We start from the raw sequence: 23,942 nt of genomic DNA on the forward strand, positions 1-23,942 counted from the left end.
ATATATTTTACAATTGGAATTTCTAGAGGAATATCGGATAGTATAACTTATATGGTTTATTGCAAGACAAAATGATTTATAGAATAGGAATATGGCCGCTCATATTTTATACGAATGTGGATAAAATTATCATATATTTACAAAGTTGAACAGAATTTTTACTCGACAGTTGGACTTATTTTAATAAACGAGTTGAACGTCCGCACTGTTCCATCAGAAGTTTAATATATGTGACGGTTGGCATATTGCAAATGCAAACCACTTATGGCCCTTCGTTAAATTCGGCTTCGCAGAAGACATTTTTGCATTTTGGTATATTCTTATCAGCATAAACTTCTTCTGATGCAATTTGTTTGCGAACGTTTTTCTCCTTAAAACATCGAGTAGATCCTTTCTGTACATGTTATCTTTCATATGTATATAACAGATATGCTTTTGTATTAAAAATGTTCAAACATCTTTTGTCCCCTATCTACAGTTCCTTGGAACTTTGGTCCTCTGTTAGACGAGACTATTCCTCAGTCTCGTGGTCTATGCCGCCCTAGTTTCTCGTACGTATCGGCAGTTGTTTTGTTCGTTGAAGAGGCTTTTACCTGAGAATCACTTCTGCCAAGAAACATTTGTTGGCAACTGATAGAACAAGTCAGATCTCGACTTCTTAAAATTTTGCTTGAATACGCGCTAATGGCACGAACATTTGCTGCCAATGATCTCTTTGAATTAGTGAAGTGGCTACGCGACTTGTACACTCAATGATTAATTGGTGAAGTTCAAAAATAAATATCTTCGAATGAAATTTCGAAATATATTTCAATTTTACTTAAGAAGCAGTTTCAAATTGACTGTGTGTGAGTTTATGTACGAGTGTGTTCGATGTAATAATAATGGTCTCAAATGAACTCTTTCAAAATACGTTTACAAAGACATAAGTTCAAGTGCTTTTAGCTTTCATTATTATAGAATATTAAACTTTTTTTTTTGATTTACTTTTTTCCATTATAATTCTAGATATAAGAACTAAAATTAAAAAATAAATATATAGAATACCTGGTACCTTTATAATGATTAATAGAAATCGAATGTGTTTTTGGAGTATTAATGTTATGATTTTGTTTCAGGCACCCAAGAAATGAGACGTAAAAGGTCGCTCACGGGCGTCGCTTGGTGACGTAAAGCCGCTAGCTATGTCCGCGGTACACGTCAGAACGATGCGTTACATACTATTTTGTCTCCTGTCCCTCTCGCTGAACAGGAATCTCGCGTTCGTCCTCGACAAACAGAACCCATACTCACAATTCCGCAAATGGAACGCCGGATTAAACGGCACGTTGGAACTTGAGTTCAAAACTGATGTACCGAACGGTTTACTTTTGTATACGGACGATGGTGGTACTTACGACTTTTTTGAGTTGAAATTAGTGAATGGTGCGTTAAGGTTGAGGTATAATTTGGGCGGTGGAGCACAGATTATAACGGTGGGAAGCAATTTAAACGATGGCCACTGGCACAAAGTTCAGGTGAGTTCTCTAATTTATTTTAGCGTTTGTGTCAGCTTTATGAACTCTTTGATATTAAAGTCGGGATTGCATTAATATTCAATAGGCACCTGTACCTTTTGGGAGATATTTTTATGACTACTTTTCTTCCAAATATATTTTTTTTCTTTAACATTTTAAAAGTTGTCTTTGTGACTGAATATATAAATGTTTAAGGATATATGTTGGTCATATATTCTTTAGTAGTGAGGATAAATGATTCTATGTTTAAAAAGAACAAAACTTTAAGTCAGAAGACTAACTTTTAGTGTCCTAGATCTTCAACTGTTTTGTATTGACCTTAAAACGTTTTACTGACATCTTTAAATTATCACCCACAAAAAGCAATTTAGTTTGAAACAAGAACAAATAATACTAATTGTGGCTCATTTTTTTCTGTAATCACTTAAATTATAATTTTGAGGTTTTAGACCAATTTTATGAATTGTCAATTCGTTCTTATAATATCAATTATCAATAAATGTTGATTATAAAAATTAAGAAGGGCCTAAGGACAATTCAAATAAAAAATAATACGGTAAATACAGATAATTGTGCTATGATTGGTCATAGTCTCATACTGATACTATCACGTAGTTGTTCAGAGAAAATTAGTGAAAATTAGAGTACATAGCTCATTAGAACATTAGCTCACAAACAATTTTTATTCGACAGTATATGACTAAATGAAGTCATTGTTTATTATAATCAAAAAATATTTCTTCTTAGGTGGCGCGGCGTGATGAACACACATCGTTATCTGTGGACGGCATCATACAGAGCAAAACGTCGCGAGGCAAGGAGTTTGCATTTGGAAAATTCAACACCAACTCCGATGTCTTCGTCGGCGGGATACCACCATCGTGAGTACCTAACTTTACTTTAGTATAAGAAATACATATGTTTTAAAAGTGTTCTTATTTATTTTTATAATTGCATCTTGATAGTTTCTTATATAAGTCGATGTCGATTTATGAAACTATAGAATTGAATTTTGAAATTTGTGGCCTGCTTAGGATTGGTAGATGCTGTTTCTGATTATGAAGGATGGCAATGACTCGTATATGTATTTTTAGTAATCCTTGTAAGTCTTTAAATGCATCTTATCAATTTATTTACCATTGAACCGAACGTCTATTCGTATACAAACACAGGTAAGATAGTATCAAATATAATGTACTTGTCTGTGTATTTATGAAACGTAGCAAATTAAATGTGTGAATAATATATATTTTATTTTGGAATAATCGTATGTAATTAGTTTTTTGTCGGCCAATTATTATCAAGAAATAAATATATCTTTTTGCGTTGCTAAAATAGAACTTTCTACTAGAATTTTATGAATATACTAAATGAAAATTTATTAACCATCAAAAGAGTTTAATATATTTTAAAGGTCATAATATTTTATAAAGCAAATGCATTTAAAATGTTTCGTCGTTTTAATATTTTTTAATGTTTTAGATAATCATTTTTCTCTTATTAAAGTTAATTTAAACAGTCTACCTCTAAATAACTCCAGGCTGAAAGTTTATTTCGGTCTCGACCCGACGAATTAAAATGCCATGCAAAGCCATTTAGTGCAGAATCGTAAGGAATTCCTGAAATGCCGTCCGAGTTTCTTCTTGCGTAATATTTATTTTGGATTTGCTTTGTTTAAATGCGGTTGAGATTTTACGAAGTTTCTTTCACACGTATTATGTTTTATATACTTTATCATTTCGATTTATGAAAGTGGATTAACAGCTGCCGCAATGAAGTTTCACTTTTGGTGGATATTGTTTGGAGAGGAAGTGGCGGAAACAAGTGTGGAGAATTTTCTCCCTACTTGCATAAGCGGAAGGAAATCCTAACGAACTTTTACTTATCTTTAAATACATTTTCAATATAAATTATTAATGTCGTAGAGTTTATTTGCCCAGAATACCATCTTTGGAAAGGAGCTGAGATGGCCTAGTGGTAAGAGCGCGTGCATCTTAAACGATGATTTCGGGTTTAAACAGAGGCAAGCACCACTATATTATATGTGCTTAATTTGTGTTTATAATTCATCTCGTGCTCGACGGCGAAGGAAAACATCGTGAGGAAACCTGCATGTGTCTAATTTCATCGAAATTCTGCCACGTGTGCATTCTACCAACCCGCATTGGAACAGCGCGGTGGAATATATTCCAAACCCTCTCCTTAATGGAAGAGGAGATCTTATCCCAGCAGTGGGAAATTTACAGGCTGTTACTTTACTTTACTTTACCATCTTTGGCTGAGATTAACGCTATTAGTGACTATGTCATCAGTGGGTTCTATGTACATTTCAATATATCCGAGTATTTGTTAAAAGTTTGGTAAGAGATTTTGGGTATCGCTTTATATTTGAAAATATTGGGTAAGATCAGGTATCATACCTTCTATATTTTCATTCGCTTAAGAAGCATAAACATTCACATTCACTTGTATTCTTAATATAGTATATATATAGTAGTGAGTATATGAGAGGCTTGGTAATGTGAAAGTTATGAATTTGATACTAACTCCTTAAGTGACTATCGTACTACTGGAATATATGTTACCGTACTTGGAAACACATGAATGTATATATTTTAAACAGATATTGCCAGTGTCGTAGGAAATGTCGTATTTGCTAGAAGGTTTATGGGATCGGATTAGTGGGAAAATTGGATAATCTTATGGCTGATGATGAGAACGTCCGGACTATGAATTCTATGGATTTCATATACATTACTGGTCCATGGTGAAAGAAATGTTATTGTGTGTGTGTATGTGGTATAGTCTGCCATATATTTTATATAATAATAGCGTAAGGGGATTTTTGTAGCAGTGGTTATGGGACGATGGCTGGGCATAAACAATCGTTCATGGTCTCATTTTGAAGAGCTCCAGCCTTAGATGTGCAGAAAAATAAAGAGTATTCTTAAATTAAATTTATTAAATTCTTAACATTTAAAAAATTATTTACATTAGAGAGCGGAGAGGTTACTGGCCGGTTACAGAAAACTAATATATTTCACGTTAACAATTTGCATTAGAAGAAGGTTTCATCAGTTTAAAATTAAATAAAATTAAAACCTGTCATAGGATTTGAAATACCTAAAAAATGTTTTGAATCAACGTGAAGTTTTGTGGGCGCCCAACTAGTCTATCATGACCTCTCAGTGAAGAAACTAAAACAAGCATCACGAATCAGCGTTAGTGAGCCAGCGTGCTAAAACATCTTTTATGCCCAGTGGTATATCGTAGGTAGTTGCTGCTTAAAAGTGGTAATATACCATTAGTAACCATGAAAATATGATAAAACAGTATGAGTAATAGCACATATATTTTTATGTGAAGATAAACACACACATAGTTGCTATAAATGTTTTATTTGTTTTACTAATGGTCAGTGCCAAGAGCGCATTGTGCTGTTAGAGATAAAAGTGATGATGTCACTTAATACTAGCTTCTATTACTTATATATATGTTGTTTTTATTTTATGTATGTAGAATAGCTGGCAGATAGGCTGGCGCATGGTAATTGATCACCAATGGCTATAGAGATAAGAACAGTTCGATATTGTTAGAAATATTTATCGCCCTGCCAGATGTCATAATTCTTGCCTATACACTGCCTCACACATCCTTTAAGCCAGATCAGAGTAGTTAAGTTTTGCTGTTTAACAGTGGCATACCTGATTTATCGAGTACAAAGCCTTACCAACGTGTGAATTTATAAACAAAAATATATATTCGATTACAGATAAACATAACCGACCCAATTTTTATACTTTATTAAGTTGTTTAGTAAACTTTGTTTAGTTGAACATCAGTATTCTCTCTTTCACTCATTATTGACTTTCCATTTGAAGGAAGAAGACGCAGCATTGTATACCCAATTAAACTCTAAACACTTTATTATAACACTTTTCAAAACATCCGTATAATTTACTACTAAAGATGTTTAGTCTTGTCTCCGGTCTCAGACGGTAAATACGGCTCGGTGTCCGAAATAAATCACGCCTGACGGCTACCAGCCCCTGATTACGTTATTGTGGAGAATTTGCGGCAATTAAGACAAAGTAAAATCAACACCGACTTAATTGGACAGAGCCAGCTCGTTGTAAACTTAATGCTCTAAGATAATTCAGCATCAGGATTCTTGGGACAACCTCAAGTTTTTGATATCTTTAATTTTCAAATGGAACTTTGTGCTAAAGTTGTTCTTGAGATTTTAATACGGTCAGAGTGGATACTGGTGGTTTTATATTAGAGTTGTTTGTAATTTTTTAGTATGTCACCAATAGTTACACAATATTGTAAAGAATTTTGGTATCATGAGCGAATTGTAGATAATATTATCACAAGCGTGTGTTCACAACACACCTATCATATGTTAGCAATTATTAGTATTATTGTGTTCCAATTTAAAGAGCACAATATCATTCCAATTTAGTTTGCAAGGTTGGTGGCGCATTAGCTCATTTTTTACGGTACCTATATCCATAGGCAGTAGTGGTCACTTATCATTAGATGGCCCAGTTGCAAGTCCATTTTCCTATGCCATAAAGAGATGAGCGATTAATAACAATAAAAGCAATTTTCAAAATGAGCCATAACATGGTAGCTCCCAAGGTGCGAGGAGCATGGGTGGTGTAAGGTTAATATTTCCTATAAGACTAATATCCATAGACAGTGGTGACTGTTTACCATCGCGTGGCCTATATGCCCGTCAACCCATATCATAAAAGAAGTACAAACGACTTATAAAGTAGGTTAAACTTTTCTGTTTGCTCAGTATGATTTTTAAATTTATTTTTTTATACAATAACGGTGCGAACATAATGGAAGTTGACCATTATCTATTTTCTCATAATATTAACAATCTGCTTAAGATATAACAAAGAAGCTCTTTGGGCCAGACAACAAAAAAGAGTTAAGGAAATATTCGCATAAAACGATTGTGACCGTTTCAATAAACATTGACAGAAAGCCTTCTTAAAGTCGCAGACTCGCGATTCATCGATTATCGGCTTAGCCTTCGTGCGATTCCTTCAAAGGGCCCAAAGGAAATTGATTAAATACCCACTAGACACCGATACCGATTAATGAAGCTGCACAAATTCTATGTAATTAATATGGATTTCACGTAGAACACTCAGCTGATCTGGTATTAGTATCACGTGTCGTTTCTTTTGTCTTTTATTTATTTCGGCTTTACTCAAATTTCTGGAAGGAGTTTCGAAACCAATGATTGCATATGCCGTGAGTACGTAATTTAATTGGATTCTTGTCGTTCTTGGATTTGAATGATTAACTCTTTTTAATACGAACGTATTATACGAGAACTTGTAGCAATATAAAAATATTGCTACAAGTTCTCGTCCGCCTTTTAGGTTAGGTCAAAAAGGAGCCAACTTTGGAGACTTTCCTTGGAGTTCAAGCTTACTATATACTTATTGTTTTTTAATCTGTGGTTATGCCGTTAAATTATAACCGACAGAGTTACTTTCGCATTTATAATATTAGTGTTGATTATATAATTATTCGAATTTAAAACGGTAAACTTCAAAATTACAGGTAGCTAAGGATTTAATGACTGAAATATAACATAAATTTTCTCAACAATGTCCTCAGGATCTGTAGCCTAATAAGTTAAGTAAAAAAATGTATATTCGCATCTTTCGACTACATAATCGACAATGGATGAGAATAAATAAAAAAAGCAATCGAGTCAATTAAAACTCCTGCGTGAAATGAATTAAAGGTTGGAAACAAGCCAGCCGTTCTCAACTTCTACCAAAACTTGTTATTCGCCAGTGAACTATACAACTAGCGGTAAACAGTTATAAAACAAAGATACTTATAATATAATGACTCTGTTGAAATTCCAAGTACTACAAATTTTAGTGCAGGATATATTTTGTAAGCTACCCTATATGTATTCAACATTTTAGCTTTTTCATTTAAATATATTATTATCACTTTGAGAAGTGATGGTGATTCTCAGGTTTGTACCCAATTCTAAGTCCAAAATCTATATCCTGACTGACATAATTTGATGTTATTATTTGCAAGGAGTGTTAATCACTAAAAACAGTTTTAATGTGAATCCTTGGAATCCAAAACTACTAATTATGACTCACTCAGGAAACGAATTTTTTTTTGGTAATTTTGGCATCAATAAAAATGAGCCATTTGTTGGTGATTGGTCATCACTACCTACGAACATTAGTACCGAAATCATTTTTAACTATTCTTTCCATCGTCAATGGGTCAAATTTGGGAAATAAGATATGTCCCTCATACCTGTAATGACACTGGCTCACTTACCCTTTAGACCGCAAGACAATAGCATCAACCTACATGGTGGGTCCTATCAGGCGATCTTGCACAAAAACCTACCATCAAAAAAATTATATGTTAGTTACATATTCATACGTTATCTAAACATAAAAAAATCGATGTTATTTATGATTGAAATCATTATTCGAATACAGGTCAAAATATGTTTGCAGTGTTCTAGAAATGTTTGATATTGTATGTGCGGTGGAGTCGAGATCGTATCGAGAAGCTTATCATTTCGTTCGTGTATCAATAGCTTGAATATTATTTAAAATCTATTTTATATTTTTGAATAATGATAAAATCAGTAACTCTACAATTTATATATAAATGGATACGTAGAGCTATATCTACATTTATAAATGTGATAACTTCCTGGAATGCTTTACTGAAAATTAACTTAACCAATAATTACGAAGCTTATAACCAGAAGATACAATAGGTTTCGGGGAAGGTTTTGGTATATAATATTAGAGTAGCTGCCTCAAATTTAGATTATTGCCGTGATCATAGTGAAACAAAAATATATAACATTTTGGTTATCCAAATTCTATAAAGTATAATACCCAAATCAATCATTCAAAACAAATTATTACGATACATTTATCAAACTTTGTTTTTCTGTGTAAAAATAAATGAAAAAGATGAATGCACTTTTAATAATTTGTATAAATGTACTTATAACAAAATAAAACGAATTAAATGTAATCAGCGATTTGTGTCCAAGTCTCTAGTGTTGAAGACGAACGTTCGTAACGAGATAAGACAAGTCGTCGCGAAAAAGTATTTCAAAGGCCGAATTCAAAGACGTGCATGTCTCTCGCCAAGTATTAAAAAGTTCGAGCAATTGCCGCGAGTAGCCTCAAGAGTCTCCTTTGTCCCTGCCAAGAAGTAACGAACTACAAAGAAAAAGTAAATTGTTAGATTCTTGTAACGTCTGTTGCTCTGACAGTCTTAATTAACACGGCTGTTTATAGAACCATCGTTGAAATTACACAATTATACTTGTATTTAAATAACAAACAATACTTCCGTTAACGATTTATTACCAAAAGATGGAAAATCTACATCGAACTGAAGTTATTATTAGATTTGACGTAAGAATTAAAATAGCTTACTGATTGTCTCGGGGAACAACTTTACTCCATACTAAATGTCATCAAAATCAATTTAGGCGTTTAGTCATGAAATAACAAATGGATAGAATTACTTTCGAAATGGAATGAAATCAATAATTATTTAATTCAAGTAGGTTTTTCAAGCACTTTTGAATCGTTATTTTAAAGAATAATATTAAATATAAAGTGCCACTATATAGCATGGATAATAATATGCATAGCAGTCACAGTATTTATTATAGCGCTATCTCTCCATTTAACATATTTCTGTTCAACTAAAGCCAGGCTACAGCTGTTACTGGTGATAAATCAATAAATAATATTTACTATTATCACGTCCTCATTCTTATTCAAGGAGCATTTCTCATACTCCCGAGACGCATTTACTGCTGTCGATTCTAAGAGGATCAACTTAACTTATATTATATTATAACTTGTATAAAAATTGGATAGCTCATTATACTGAGTATACAGGTTAACGTTTGCAAGTTTCTCAAAGCAGTCTCGGTATTTTTTTTATTAAAACAAAAACTTTCATCTTGAATTTCGCGAAAATAAATGAAAGTTTCTCTAATAAAGATAAAATTATGGAGAGTTATGTAAAATACCAAAATTGTATTTTATTTTTTATTGATTATATTTTTAGATTGACATTAATATGAAAATTATATAATATTATGATCTACACAACTTGGACTATATGAGTATATGTACTGCAATTCGACATAGTTATATTTTTTATTAGTTTCGCAATTTTAGAAACTCATTATATAGATTTACAGTCGACATTCATTTCATTACTTATTTTATTTACTTTAAAGAGTTGATTATTATCCCTACTTATGAACAAGCAAAGTTGACCTTTAGGTTGACATTTCCTGGCTTAATAATAGTCATCTTTTTCCACGAGTTTGGAAATAAACCTTATTTTTCAAGTCCTCTGAGCGAGTCTCTACGGCTACGTAGTACGCTACGAGTGCTACGTTGCTACATAAGTGCTACGTAGCTAGATTTTTTGTTTCAACGTAATTAATGACTCCAGTGTGGCGTTCTAAATCTCTCAGTATGTTGTGAAATGTGAAAATTTCCCTCGTTATATGAGAATTGTTTTATTATTATTGTAAGACATTATTGGGTGGCGGCTTATTTACTTTTGTATCATCATCAAAGTCATAAAGTTGTCATATTATTTCCAATATTTCAAATTTAATCTTATATAAACAACGGGACTTTTAAAACATTTAAATATATATTGTTGTTAGTATGTTTCAAGCATTTAAATTAAAATTATAATATACTTTATGTTAAGTAGGTTTTAAAAAGTAATTTGAATTCGGAATTTAAACAAAATTAAAACAAGAATTATAAACTAGGAGCAAATCGAACTCCGTATACAAAATCTTTGTGACAAAAAACGAAACGTCATATTATGGTTTTTTCTTAAAAGGTCTTTACACGACCTACTTAACCTCATGTCAAAGGAAACTTCATTGAGCAACATCCTACGGACGTCATCACTATGTATGTATGTGTGCTCATTGGATACGTAGCGAAATTAATAGTGTTCTCTCGCTTTATGCCCATGTTTTTTGTTTTTTGTCTCTCTCCGACAGCTGCTTAGTGCAGGAACTATGAGTATGTGTTTATACACATTTACAACGACACATTTTGTCAAGTTGAGTTCAAATATCGTGATGCATGCGCCTTCTGTTAAAGAGGAGGGTTTTCTGTAGCATTCTCTTAATCTTTCGAACCTACTTCTATGTCGACTGTGTCCACTTCTATTACTGTCAAATAATGTAAGCACGAATGAATTAAATATACAGATTCGCTTCATAAGTTCAACGACGCTTGCAATTTATTTAACACAATTTGCCAATTTGATAAAAAAATGTTAAGTAATAGTAAAACTAGTATAGCTAAACTACAGTTAAGTCATTTTTAATATACTATCTCAAAATTATTTCATAGCATAGGCGTTACATAAAGACTATAATACGATAAAGTTCTTACTAGCATTTATTATGGTTTACCTAAAAAGTTCGGAATTTGAATTAAAATTAGCCCTTATTACAATCACAATAGAGGCTACGCTATATGGAAACAATGCCATGTTTGTATTTGTAACGTCGTAAAACAAAACATGACCTATCTCATCTCACATCAAAGGGTCGAGCTAAGCCTCCTTAGGATGTCACTACAAAGTTTTTGTAAGGCCAATTTCTTACTTTGGCTCCAATATTGGACAACTATTTGGCACGCTCATTCTCGTCATAAAAGTACCTTAAATTTTGATAAGTAATATCTTTCCTCTTGGTTTCCCGCAATCAGTGGGAGTGATTTCGTGAAAAGGGACGGATATTTGTAACAGGAAGCCGGAGAAGCACGTACTATTTGATTTGACCAATAGCCGCGCGATAGCCTGATAGAGTTGACATTTGGATGGTACCAACTAATTTGACAACTTTATAATCTTCATATTGTTTTATTCCAGGTGATATCTCAGATGTTACATTATGTACGGCTACTGGAAGGCTCGTTTTACTGTATATATTTAATTCTGACTATTTAGATATACCAACAAAGTACAAAGTGCAGTGCTAAGAGAACAGTAGTACAACAATCAAAATTTTTACCTTTCGGCGAATATATAATCGTCATTTTACAATATAATTTAAAGATCCAACTGCTTTGGACTATAGATTCAAGAGCTAAGAACTAATAAGGATCTCCTTACTCTTTTTGTCATATACATTTAGATCTATAGCGAACAATGTACGAAATGCAACAATTTCTATTAAACCGTTCATCTTTATAATATTAAGCAGAATTATATAAGGTATATTATACTGTAGACTCTGTTAAATGAACTGAATTTCTTCGTTATTATGAAGTAAGGTAAGTAAGTAACCCGAGAAAAACTACGAAAACGCAGGCGAAACCGCAGACGGCAACTTTTATGTATTAAAATGTCCGTCCTCTTTATTTATATTCTGGAAAAAAACGTGATCGAAAATTTTATCTCCATGTCGAAGTTGTAGACGTAATAGTTTAGACATAAAGTAGCACTTTACGTCAAACATTGGATCCAACGTGCAACCAAAGAGTGCAAGGAACTCTTATGAGATTTAGGTCACAAACTGTTGTTTATTTTTATCGTGAAGACATTGTCTGAAAGTTTTGAATATAATCGATGGATCTCTGTGCATATAGAGTTAAAGGAAACGTTTTCAGCTTTTATATTAAGTTTGACCAAATGCAGAAGATTTTTAAACGTAATCTTATTTATAAATAAGATGACGTTAAAACAATATTTGGTCAAACTTAATATCAAATCTAAAATCGTTATTTTGTTATCGTTACTTTTATAAAAGTAGATAGTGGATCCAATTATGTACTTACTTATACAAACAGCTCGATATGACCAAGCTATTGTATTGTTACCTGAAATTAGTGTCAAATATAAATTGTCAATACGTGTGTTAGTTAAGAATACAAGTAAAGTTATTTAACATTACAAATTACTAAATGGTAACATTTAGTAATCAGAATTTTTAGTAAATTATTAAATGCTTATTATGATTTTTTAATTTCTATTCATATTTTTATATGTTTTGACTTCTATTTTCTTAAAGTACTATGTTATTGTTCAAAGTGAGAAAAATTTATTTAATATATCTCAGGAAAAAAAACATTATTGGATCATTGTTTTACCCGAGGTCGTGGCTTTGTGGAAGTCGTGACTTCCACACCCACCCTTTTCTCACCTACCCTTCCCAGGTGAGCCAGTGTAATCATAGACAATAAAATAACATCTAAGTTCCAAGGCGCATTGGTGATATAAGGAATCTTTAATATTTCTTTCTGCATCAAAGACTTTGGGTTTTGGTGGCCACTTACCTTACTGAGATGGCTCATTTGTAATTTATGACGTCAACATTTTTTACATCGAAAAATCTTGTTCACAGGAAAAAAATTACTATGGAATTTTTATCTTGAAAAAATGTTGTTATAAGAGCAAGTCTTTGAAATTTGCAATCACGTCTCGTTATGAAGTTATCAAAAAGATGTTTCATAAATCACTCAACTTTGACGAGAACGTATACCTCATTAGTGAACCTATTACTGACTCTGATTCAAAACTTATTCCTGTTACACCTAACAGGCTTTACTTTGAAGGTTTATATGAGATTGTATGAGAGAAATACGAAGATTAATATATACTAAAATAATAAAACTAAAATTGTTTGGTTTAAATGTTCTAATATATGTTTTTTTTATTTGATAGCCCATTTTTTAAGTCAAGGATATTTATTATCATAACGCTATGGGCTATTGGGCCGACGCGCTATTATAACGAGTGTACAGCTGGTCTTAAGTATGTTTTATATATTATTAAAACATTCAAATTTTGGTTAAAGGGTTAAGATAAAAGTCAATTGTCCTATGCGAGTTACTAAATATATATATATATATATATATATATATATATATATATATATATATATATATATATCGATCTAAATAAAAGTAGGCACATCATGTCGCCAGTAGAATAGTTTTGACTTAAAATAGCTGCGATTAACTTTGAACCGTCATAATACACAATTAAATTACATTTAAAGCAACCATTATTTCGGAAAGTAACGAAGAGAACTGACAAGAAACTCAGTAGATACCCTTTCTCTATTTAATAGTACTCAAAAGGATTTAATGTTTTAGCTTTATACTTTTCATCTGATCTTTTTTTTAATTGACAAGGATTTTTTATCGATATTTTATATCTTTTGTATCGTCAACCAATCATGAACATATACAAGTACATATATGCATACAGACAAGAGTAAGGACAATAATTTAAGGTCATGATGTTTCAAAGTGGATTAGTGGCAGATTTCTTTACCGTCGAGTGCGAGGTCAAATGTCAAAATCCAGCGTTACTTCCAATAGGTTTGAACTTTTGTTATATTCTGTTTACTAATCTGTGTTGGCTCGTTAGTGTCATCGGCAACGTCGTGTCCTAGTTTGTATTGATAACAAATTACTGTTTTTGGTTTTTTCATTTATTTGTTATATCATGTTTGCCTCGAAATATAATATACATATATTATACTAGTATTCACTCGCGGCTCGTTCGCGTTTTAGGCTGTTCATTGTCAAAATTGGCAAAAGAGTAGTCTTGGTCCTTCCTAGGAGTTCAAGTTTCACACCAAATTTCATCAAGTTCAGTCCATTGGTTTAGTCGTGCAAACGACAGACAGACAGATAGAGTTACTTTCACATTTATAATATTAGTAAACATTTTTAAAAATATAAGGAACAATTTGTACCTTTTTGTTTCGTTGAATGTTGAATCGGCTTTAACGCAATTTGAAATATTACTGTTTTATAGCTAAATCCGTCTCTGAGGACCTTGACGGATAGATAGACGCACGTCAACGAAACCCTTTGAGTATTTCATCTTTAAGGATTTTTTTCTTAGTGTAGAGATGTTTTAATTCCGTCCAAAAATCTTTTCCTATTTTATAAATCATTTAAATACGCGTGGGTGAAGATTTCATGTAATATAATAATTACACTAAAAAGTTAAAAACCCAAAGTCTCTATAAAACTGTTCGATTTGTATTTAGAAACGATAATATGTTATATGTAGCGCAATGGTTTACGGACCGCCTAGCGATGTTAAAAAGTCGTAGGATCAATCCTGACCCTTGACTACTCTCGTTCGATTTTAACACAAGCGATAAGCTTAAAAGGAGGGGTAAATAGAAATACTAGTAATTCCTTAATTCATTTGGTATTATTTTTTAATATGTTATAAATGACTTTATCTAGTGACACTAGTAAATTCGAACGTGTTATGTCATTTATTTCATAGACATTGTTATAGGTTTTGTCGTAATACGTTTATACGGCTGGTATTTTAGGCAAATGACTTTATGACTTTATTGTCATAAACTACAAGTAAACGTAAACATAGTACAGTAGAATTCAAAACTATGACCTTGGAAACTAAGATCCTGTATCCTCTGACTAAGTAAGGCAGGATAAGTGGTAGGTTCTTATAGTGCCAATGGTAATGGGCGGTAGTGAATACTAACCATCATTTAGCTCATCGGTAAATGCCCATGCCCTAGCTATTTATTGAAAAGACAATTAAACAAGTAATATCAACTCTATACAACACTCACAATCTCTGAGTGACCTTTTTACCGAACATCCTTCCAAATAGTCAAATTCTGTAAAACCCATGTTCAGCCTTAGAATACAAAATACAATCTCAATTATTATTATTTGTTTTTCCATATTTAACTTTGCTGCTATGTACATACATGTGAGTAGATTTAGACATCTGCGTGGGCATTACACGAACGTATTACATAAATTGATATTTCCAGCTGCCAGAGGGAGTCGGAATAACACTGAATTATCCCTTGAAGTAACTTGATAATATAATTACATTTTCTGAGCAACGTCGTTGTGATTATTAAATTTTCTAAAGGAATTTTGTGGTAGCTTTCATAACAACAATGTAATAATAATTTTAAATATATATACGAAGCGTATGTGTTTATGACCTTATGGTTTCAAAACTATGGTAGAACTGACGTTTTTCCTTTGAATCCTATTCACTTTTCATAAACGAAACAATAATCACATGCACTCCTGTCGTCAACGAAGACCAGATTATACTGGTTAGTATTCAAAGCTTCAAGTTTTGCAAATAATTGCCAATTCGATGAAACTAATAAAACTATGGTCTTGCTAAAAACAATTTCACCTTACATATTTTAACTTTTGGCTTTTGACTAGAGAAATAAACAAAGGTGCACTCTCTTTACATCCACTCGTAATCAGATGGGTCGGCTTGCTTTCCAAGGAACGGGGGTATATTATTGCTAACATCCAATCTCAAAGAAAACCTTGTGACTTTTATTCGCTGTTCCAGGAACGAAATGAGCAAGTTGGTGTCTAAATAATTTCAACAATAGATGTTCTAGCGTATGTATTCTTTAGTATGACTCATCTATCCGAGTTTTTAAATACTGTACATTACTACCACCTATTCGATTACGTGTACATATTAATTATTATTATTTAAACAATTGAACGCTGGCGCTAATGTCGTGTTGGTTCGAAGAGATCAAAAATATTTAACCAATACTTGCATTAGACTTATTCAATGTTAAGATAAAAATACCAAATATGTTCTAACAAGAACTCTTAATGTATTAATTTAAAGAAAATTTAAGAGCTGGGATTTTACTATAAATGCAAATAAAGTTGATGCAGAACATCACGTTATCAGACTTGGATTTGCGATCTTTCCAAACTGGGCGTTAACTTTATACTACTGCCTCTCTTATAGTTTGAAAATAATGATTTAAAAGAACTTAGAAATCAAATATACTTAACTCTAAATTGCCATGTAGACTTTGTCCCTTTCATTAAATCCGAAGCATTTGTATTTTAATATTCTACTATCAATTATAACGTTTTATAAACAGCGGTATAAAATTGACGGGATTTATTAAGCCCACAATACACTCGAGTGATGCTGTTAACAAGTTTATCTACCGAAACCCAATAATATAGCGGCGGTCACATTTCGCGGTAGAATTAATAGTGCCTGAGTAACATTCCCGTATAATGTATACAAAATACCGCAGCGTACTTATTCTATTTATATGTGTATTTGAAATAATCGTTGAGTGGTTTCGATACAAGTACAATCTGTACTTAATAAGTAGCATAATAAATAAATAATTTTGTGCTAAGCATATCTATTCAAAATCAAAATATATTTTCAAGTAGACTTTTAAATGAGCCTTTAAATCGACATTCATACAAAACTTTATTCAGTGAAATTAACACCGTTTTGGAATGTAGAGTCCACCGAGAAAGACCTGGCAAAAAATTCATTCCTTTATCAACTCTTAGTACGTTTTGAATCTAAACGTCAAATCATTGCGACAGAATATGTCATTCTCGACCGGTAAAGCAGATTATCGCTCATACTGAGCACACGAAAATAGATCTTAAGGTGACGAACCTTATCTTACCCCGACTGTACATAAGTTCGACAATTTAATAATGCAAATATGTTTTATTTAATATAAAGAATCTGTCTGTCTTTAATACTAGGAGATTTGTTTAAATTATTTCTTTAAATTTAATAATTAATTCATTAAAGCAACACATTGTTTATAAATACGAAGGTTATCTACGTATTTTATATAAAAATAATATTTTTATGATAGGAATAATGTTTAATATAAAACATCAAAGCAATTTGTAGAAGTGGTTCTATTTTCAAATTAATTCATTTATATGAACAGCGCAATTAAAAAGTACCATTTTGAAATTAAAATCTGATACATAAATGCATTTATTTAATACAAATCCCCTTCTAATTGCTAATGGATCAGATTTGTGCAGAGATAACAACACAGTTTACTATCGATTGGATTTTCTATTTCCGTGATGTTTAAATTAATGCTTTGATATATCAATTTGAACCTTGACACAAAAACTTGATATGAAAATTGATTTATTTTTCATATGATTCAATCAAAATGATTCTTAATGAGACCCCTTTTCAAATAATTGTTATACTCTGAATATCATTATATTCATATTTCGAATTTCGAATTCATGAAGATATTTCTTCTTCTCGATTTTCTCTAAAGCGGCTTATCTCAAGGGGAACTAGCTTACTACGCAGGTCATATCATAGTGTACGAATGTGAGTGTAAATGCACTCTTGTCTCCATCCCTCATATCAGCTGGATGGCGAGTCCGATAGTGTTCAGATGCAGGATAAGTTTTACGTGTTTTCGGAGGCACGCGTTGATTTCTAAACTAAACATAGATCGCAATTTAATATGATATCATCGTAGAAACTTCTAAAATTAATTATCAGTGTTTCTTTACTAAATTGTCCATCTATTATATTTAAAAACTAGCTAGCTAGTAGCTTTAAAGATTGAAGCATACATAAGGACAGAAATAGCGACATTGTTTTAGAAATAAATATGTATTCCATGTATAAATAAATAGGATACTTTTATTACCGGAAGCGAAAAAGTTTTAACGGAAAAGGAAAAATGTATTTCCATTTGAACGGCCACGCGAACGAGTCGCGAGCAGCTGTTATCAAATAAAATTCTAGTTCAATAACAGAGTCATAATAAACAAATTATGATGTTACTGGCTCGCTTGAGTAGGGTCAAGGTTTTACCCAACATTGTGTTTATTCAAATTCAAAAATACTTTATTCAAATACGGTTTCGAAAGCATACATTTTATAACAATCGTTCGTGAAGCAATTTTTTTGTATGAATTCGTTGATTTGACAAAATCGCATCAATAAATCAAACCAAGAGAAATAAGCTATATGTAATACATTGCTTATTTATATCTAATTTGAAAATTTAGGTTGTTATTAAAACCGCAGTTTATGTATTTATATAATTATCGTCATTGCATTAATTTGTTGATATATACATTAACCCGCGGCTTTGCTCGGGTGCAAGTTGTATATATTTCCAGATTAACTTAAAATATTACGTCATCTTAAGACCTCTTATAAAATATATACACCACATGTGTGGTCACCTTTTAGCGTACAATACCCAGAAACACTTAAATACGTATCAATTCAACAAGTCACTTGTTTCCACTATGATGTCATATCATTGCACCCGTGCGAAGCCGGGACGGATCGCTAGTATTTGATAAAGTTGTTCCAATTCCAAACTAACGCATCTGGCTTTTTCAAATAAGCTAATTTATGTTTATAATTCATTTCTTGGTTAATGTGAAAGAACATCGCGTTAGCGTTTCCTGGTATATCCCATCATGGTTGATAGAGCGTCTAATTATTGTCATTGGACAAGATGAGATTTATTTAAACAATCAATTTACGGGTCGTGTGTTAATATTTTTTTTTATAAGGCGGTTAGAGGTTACTGAAGCCAAAGTACATTTGAACCAACGATTGCGAACACGAACCTGGGAAAGCGTCCTGCTGATTTCATGCAATTTTGGAATTAATCAAATCTACCTGAGTCAAATCCAACTCGTCTCGACATAAAATTATGCCTTAGCTCGGCAACGATATTTTTACAGAACTATAATTTCATGTTTTTGTATGAGCTCAGTTTGGTTAGTAAACGCCATAGATTTTGAGACTTGATACCATAAGTCATCGGCCAAGCGTGCGCCAGTATAGTTGTATGCATAAACGTTTCGTAAAAAACTGTAAGAACACTTGTAGCACATCGAGTCTATGGAGGTGTTACATGTCATTGGTAAAATTTGTTGCTCAAGCTGTAATTAATTTTAAAATCATTTATTATGATGCTTAAGTTTGTGTGGAGTGACGTCAACGTAGATATAAGAAATATGACAAGCTCAGTTTTATTTATAATAAACATGAGGTGTCTAGTACTTTTCTAAATCTGTAGTGGCTACTTGGTGGTAGGGCTTTGTGCAAACCCATCTGGGTAGGTACCACCCACTCATCAGTTATTCTACCGCCAAATAACAGAACTTAGTATTGTTGTTTTCCGGTTTGAAGAGTGAGTGAGCCAGTGTAACTACAGGCACAAGGGACATACTATCTTAGTTTCCAAGGTTGGTGGCACATTGACGATGTAATGAATAGTTAATATTTCTTACAGCTTCATTGTCTATGGGTGATGGTGACCACTTACCATCAGGTGGCCCATATGCTCGTCCGTCAACCTATTACATAAAAAAAACCTACAGACGCTACTGCTTAATTAAATATAATGATATACTTTATTATTTGGATGAATTATAAAATAAGTAAGCACGTGAACACTCAAAAATGTTTAATCAGTAGTAGAATCAAATATAATATAATAAAATATTTTTTAAATGGTAACTCTGAACAGACGCGACCCCGTCCCAATTTCGCTATACTTATATTTATACACAAAAGTTTTGTTATCTGAATAATAGATATGTTAGTATTGAACTAGGTCTAACAACTATCTTAAGTTTAGTCCATAGAGACGTTTCGACCTAGATACTTGATCTAAATGTAATATTTATTTACGAGTTGATTTCATTCGCATAGACATTGAAATATATGATTTTTTATTAACTCGTGCGGGATCCTATCCATACTAGTACTATAAACGCGAAAGTGACTATGTATGCAGCATATACTATATTTACTGCTTCACGCTTAAGCCAGAATCGATTTATATGATACTTATATCAAATTTCATAGAAGGTATTTTGAGCCCGGAAAGGATATAAGAAACTTTTTTTTATTTTACTTGGTGGTAGGGCTTTGCAAGCCCGCCTGGGTAGGTACCACCCACTCATCAGATAATTTACCGCCAAACAACAGTACGCAGTATTGTTGTGTTCCGGTTTGAAGGGTGAGTGAGCCAGTGTAAGTCTACGTACTTCCCTTAAGTTAAACTTCAGCTAAATCGCTTCAGCAAATTAAGTATGAAAAGTTAACAGGCAGGATTACTTTTGCATTTATAATAATAGTAAAGATATTGTTGATAGGCAAAAACAAAAATACTCGTTTTCCTTCTTAGTTTGTCGAATGATTTTCTTTCGGTTTGGAAATAAGAATAAAATAATGTAAAAAGCCTTATAAATAAAAATGTTAGTAAATGTATAATATAAAAATGTAAAACGAATCATGTTAATCTTTTAGAACTTTACTTGGTGGTAGGGCTTTGTGCAAGCCCGTCTGGGTAGGTACCACCCACTAAACAGTTATTCTATCGCCAGTACTAAGTATTGTTGTGTTCCGGTTTGAAGGGTGAGTAAGCCAGTGTAACTACAGGCACTTACTTCCCAAGGTTGGTGGCACATTGACGATGTAAGGAATAGTTAATATTTCTTACTGCGTCATTGTCTATGGGTGATCGTTACCACTCTCCATCAGATAGCCCATATGCTCGTCCGCCGACTTATACCATAAAAAAAGAAAAAAAAAATACCCCTCTGGGTGGAATGGAGATAATTCGCTCGAGTAAACCTGTAGGAATTATTCGCTTTACTTCTAAGGTGTGCTATTATTTAAAACTAGCATTGGTATTGATGAAGATGGGTGATACTTGTCTTGTAAAATGAACTTTTATAATTATAAATGCAGAGATGTATAGTACGATGGTTGTGTATAGCCTTTTAAATCAGACATATTTTATTTTTTGTTAGATTAGCTTTGTCAATGGAAGTATTAGACTAAGGCTGTTGGATGACCTAGTAATCGAACTTTTTCCACCACGCTGTTCCAGTGCGGTGTGGTGGATACCGGACAGATTCCATTCCATAGAGCAATTTTAGCGATTTAAAAATTGTCTATTATTTATTATTGACTTTGAATAGTAAATTTACAAAACATATAAAATTCCATAAATAATATTCAATTGTTTTAAAGATGCAAATAAACGTTCCGCCGCTGTATTGATACGTTATTCACGTCGTACGTAACAATAGACGAAGGATTCCCAAATTACCCTCCTTTGTGTACAGAGCTTTTGATTTGTAGACGAACGTTTATTGTGAATCACGTCATAGCTCATAGGGTTGTGTATTTCGACGTTTATTTATAGACATTTAATGTATGCCGTTGCGTTTATGTTTATTATAGTAATTTAATACGATATAACATGTAATGTAATAAAATAATTCTTAATATTGTTAATACCACTCAGTCATCACAGATTCTACCGCAAAACGGTAATGTTTAATAATAGACTTGTTGTATTCTGGTGAGCTGAAATGGCCCAGTAGTTAGAACGCGTGCATCTTAACCGAGGATTGCGGGTTCAAACCTAGGCATGCACCACTATATGTATGTGCTTAATTTGTGTTTATAATTCACCTCTTGATCGGCGGTGAAGGAAAACATCGTGAGGAAACCTGCATGTGTTTAATTTCATCGAAATTCTGCCACATATGCATTCCACCAACCCGCATTGGAACAGCGTGGTAAACCCTCTCCTTAATGGAAGAGGAGGCCTTATCTCAGCAGTGGGAAATGTACAGGCTGTTACTTTACTTTTTTTTTTTATTCTGGTTTGAAGGTATGGCTTCAATGTCTATTGATATCATCAGTTATTATATTGATATAATTGTACGTTGGTAATAACATATATATAGCTGTGACTTAAATTCTAAAACAGTAAAAGAATGTTAATATGTATTCAAAATCAGTATTGGGGTTTGTGAGTTGATTGGGATACCTATTTGGGACATGTTTATAATCATTGTTTTTAAATCTTTTTTCTCTTAAGTTATTAAATGTTTCAACAGGCAACGATTTGCTAGGCATTCTTTTATTGGTAGTAATTGAAGAGTGTTAGAGTTAACTGGGCATTTTCTCCAAAGGAAAAGGGTTTGAGATTATTTCACCACCCTTTTCTATAGTTGCTAGTTGGAAGATTTTCATTGAAATTAGACTGCACGGTTTTCTCACTATATTTTCAATAAAACTCCAAATACAGTAATAAAAATATAAGACAAGCACTCGAGTATTTAGTAGTTGTCAGGTTAGGATCCTTATCAATTTATCAACTCTTAATATACTGTTCTTTTTTTTATTTTCAATAATGATTGTTGTCGAAGGCGACAACTCTAAGAACATTAGTTCTAGTCACTGTTCGAAGCAAGCAGGTTTTATATGATTAAACTAAAAATAAAATGTATTAATTCTTTATCGAATTACGTATCGCGTGACAGCACAGTACATAAAATTGTTTTAGCTTTATTGCGTGACTAACGATCTCAAAAGGCAATAATTCGAACCATAGCATTCAAACTGAAGTCGACTGAAAAACTTAACCTAATAAAAATAAACTATATGGTATAATTTCCTCCTTTAAACATACCTATGTATATTACGTACTTTTAAATATTTTGATATAGAATTTTTGCTGTTATTTCTTTTGTTTTACGAGACAATAACGACTAGGACCCCTTGTAATCATCATTGACCTTTAACACATTAATCATGAAGAACTGGAAGTATAATATCCCTCGTATTGAAACCTTTTTTTTTTAATTAAAATATTTTGGAGTTCATTGATCATATTATTAGAATTCAATTATTTTTTTTGAGATTAAAAAGGATTACGATTACGTTACGGTATAGTATTACTTTGTATCGATCGCTTTGCTTTGAGCTAGGAACATAATGTATTCGATCCCATGCTTGACGGAGTAATAACGATCTAATCGGCTTATACTCTTGAATTAGACAGGTGACTTCTATACGTGGCCTATTTGCACGTCTGTCTGTTCAAAACCAAATAATTGGGCTATTCACACAGGATTTGGAAATGTAAAGTAACACTGTGCAAGTGTCCCAATGTTGGGCTAAGGCCTCCTCTTTCATTGATAAATTGGTTTGGTGCTTATTCCACCACGCTGTTCCAATGCGGTGTATACACAATTGGCAGAATATCATTGAAATTAAATACATGTGCATTTCCTCAAAATGTGTTTCTTAACCATCGAGTACGAGAATAAGAAGCACATGAATTATAAACACATATTAAGCAGATAATTTAGTCGAGCATACGGCTTGAACTTGGCTATCATCGGTTAAGATGCACGCTTTCTAACCACTGAGCTATCAGGGCAAGAGTCAATAACAATTTTTTACCGTCATTATTAATATAATACATGTATTTGAATTGAATTTCCTATAATATTCATTCCATAGTAGGTATCTATGTAAATGAATGAATGAAATATATACCTTATATAAGGAAATGATTTGCTATAATTATTTAATATCCTAGATACTAGATAATTATAGCAAATCGTTTCAAATGAATAAAACAGTTTGTTAGTTTATTTTGTGACAGGGCTGTGCAAGCTCGTCTGGTTACGTTCCTCCTATGTATTCAAATACCAAACAGCAATATTATTGTGTTTTAATAGCTTAATT

General features: G+C 32.4%; 1 protein-coding gene across 1 annotated transcript in view; it reads left to right on the forward strand.

The window, feature by feature from the left end:
• The window catches only part of LOC124538649 (neurexin-1), a 188,542-nt gene that overhangs the window by 18,817 nt on the left and 145,783 nt on the right, over positions 1-23,942 (forward strand). The window contains exons 2-3 of the mRNA XM_047115781.1: positions 1,119-1,517; positions 2,265-2,398. Of these exons, the coding sequence (XP_046971737.1) occupies positions 1,185-1,517; positions 2,265-2,398 (467 nt within the window). The 5' untranslated portion in view covers positions 1,119-1,184. The remainder of the gene's footprint in view (positions 1-1,118; positions 1,518-2,264; positions 2,399-23,942) is intronic.

This window comes from Vanessa cardui, chromosome 20 (assembly GCF_905220365.1).
Source record: "Vanessa cardui chromosome 20, ilVanCard2.1, whole genome shotgun sequence".
Lineage (NCBI taxonomy): Eukaryota > Metazoa > Arthropoda > Insecta > Lepidoptera > Nymphalidae > Vanessa > Vanessa cardui.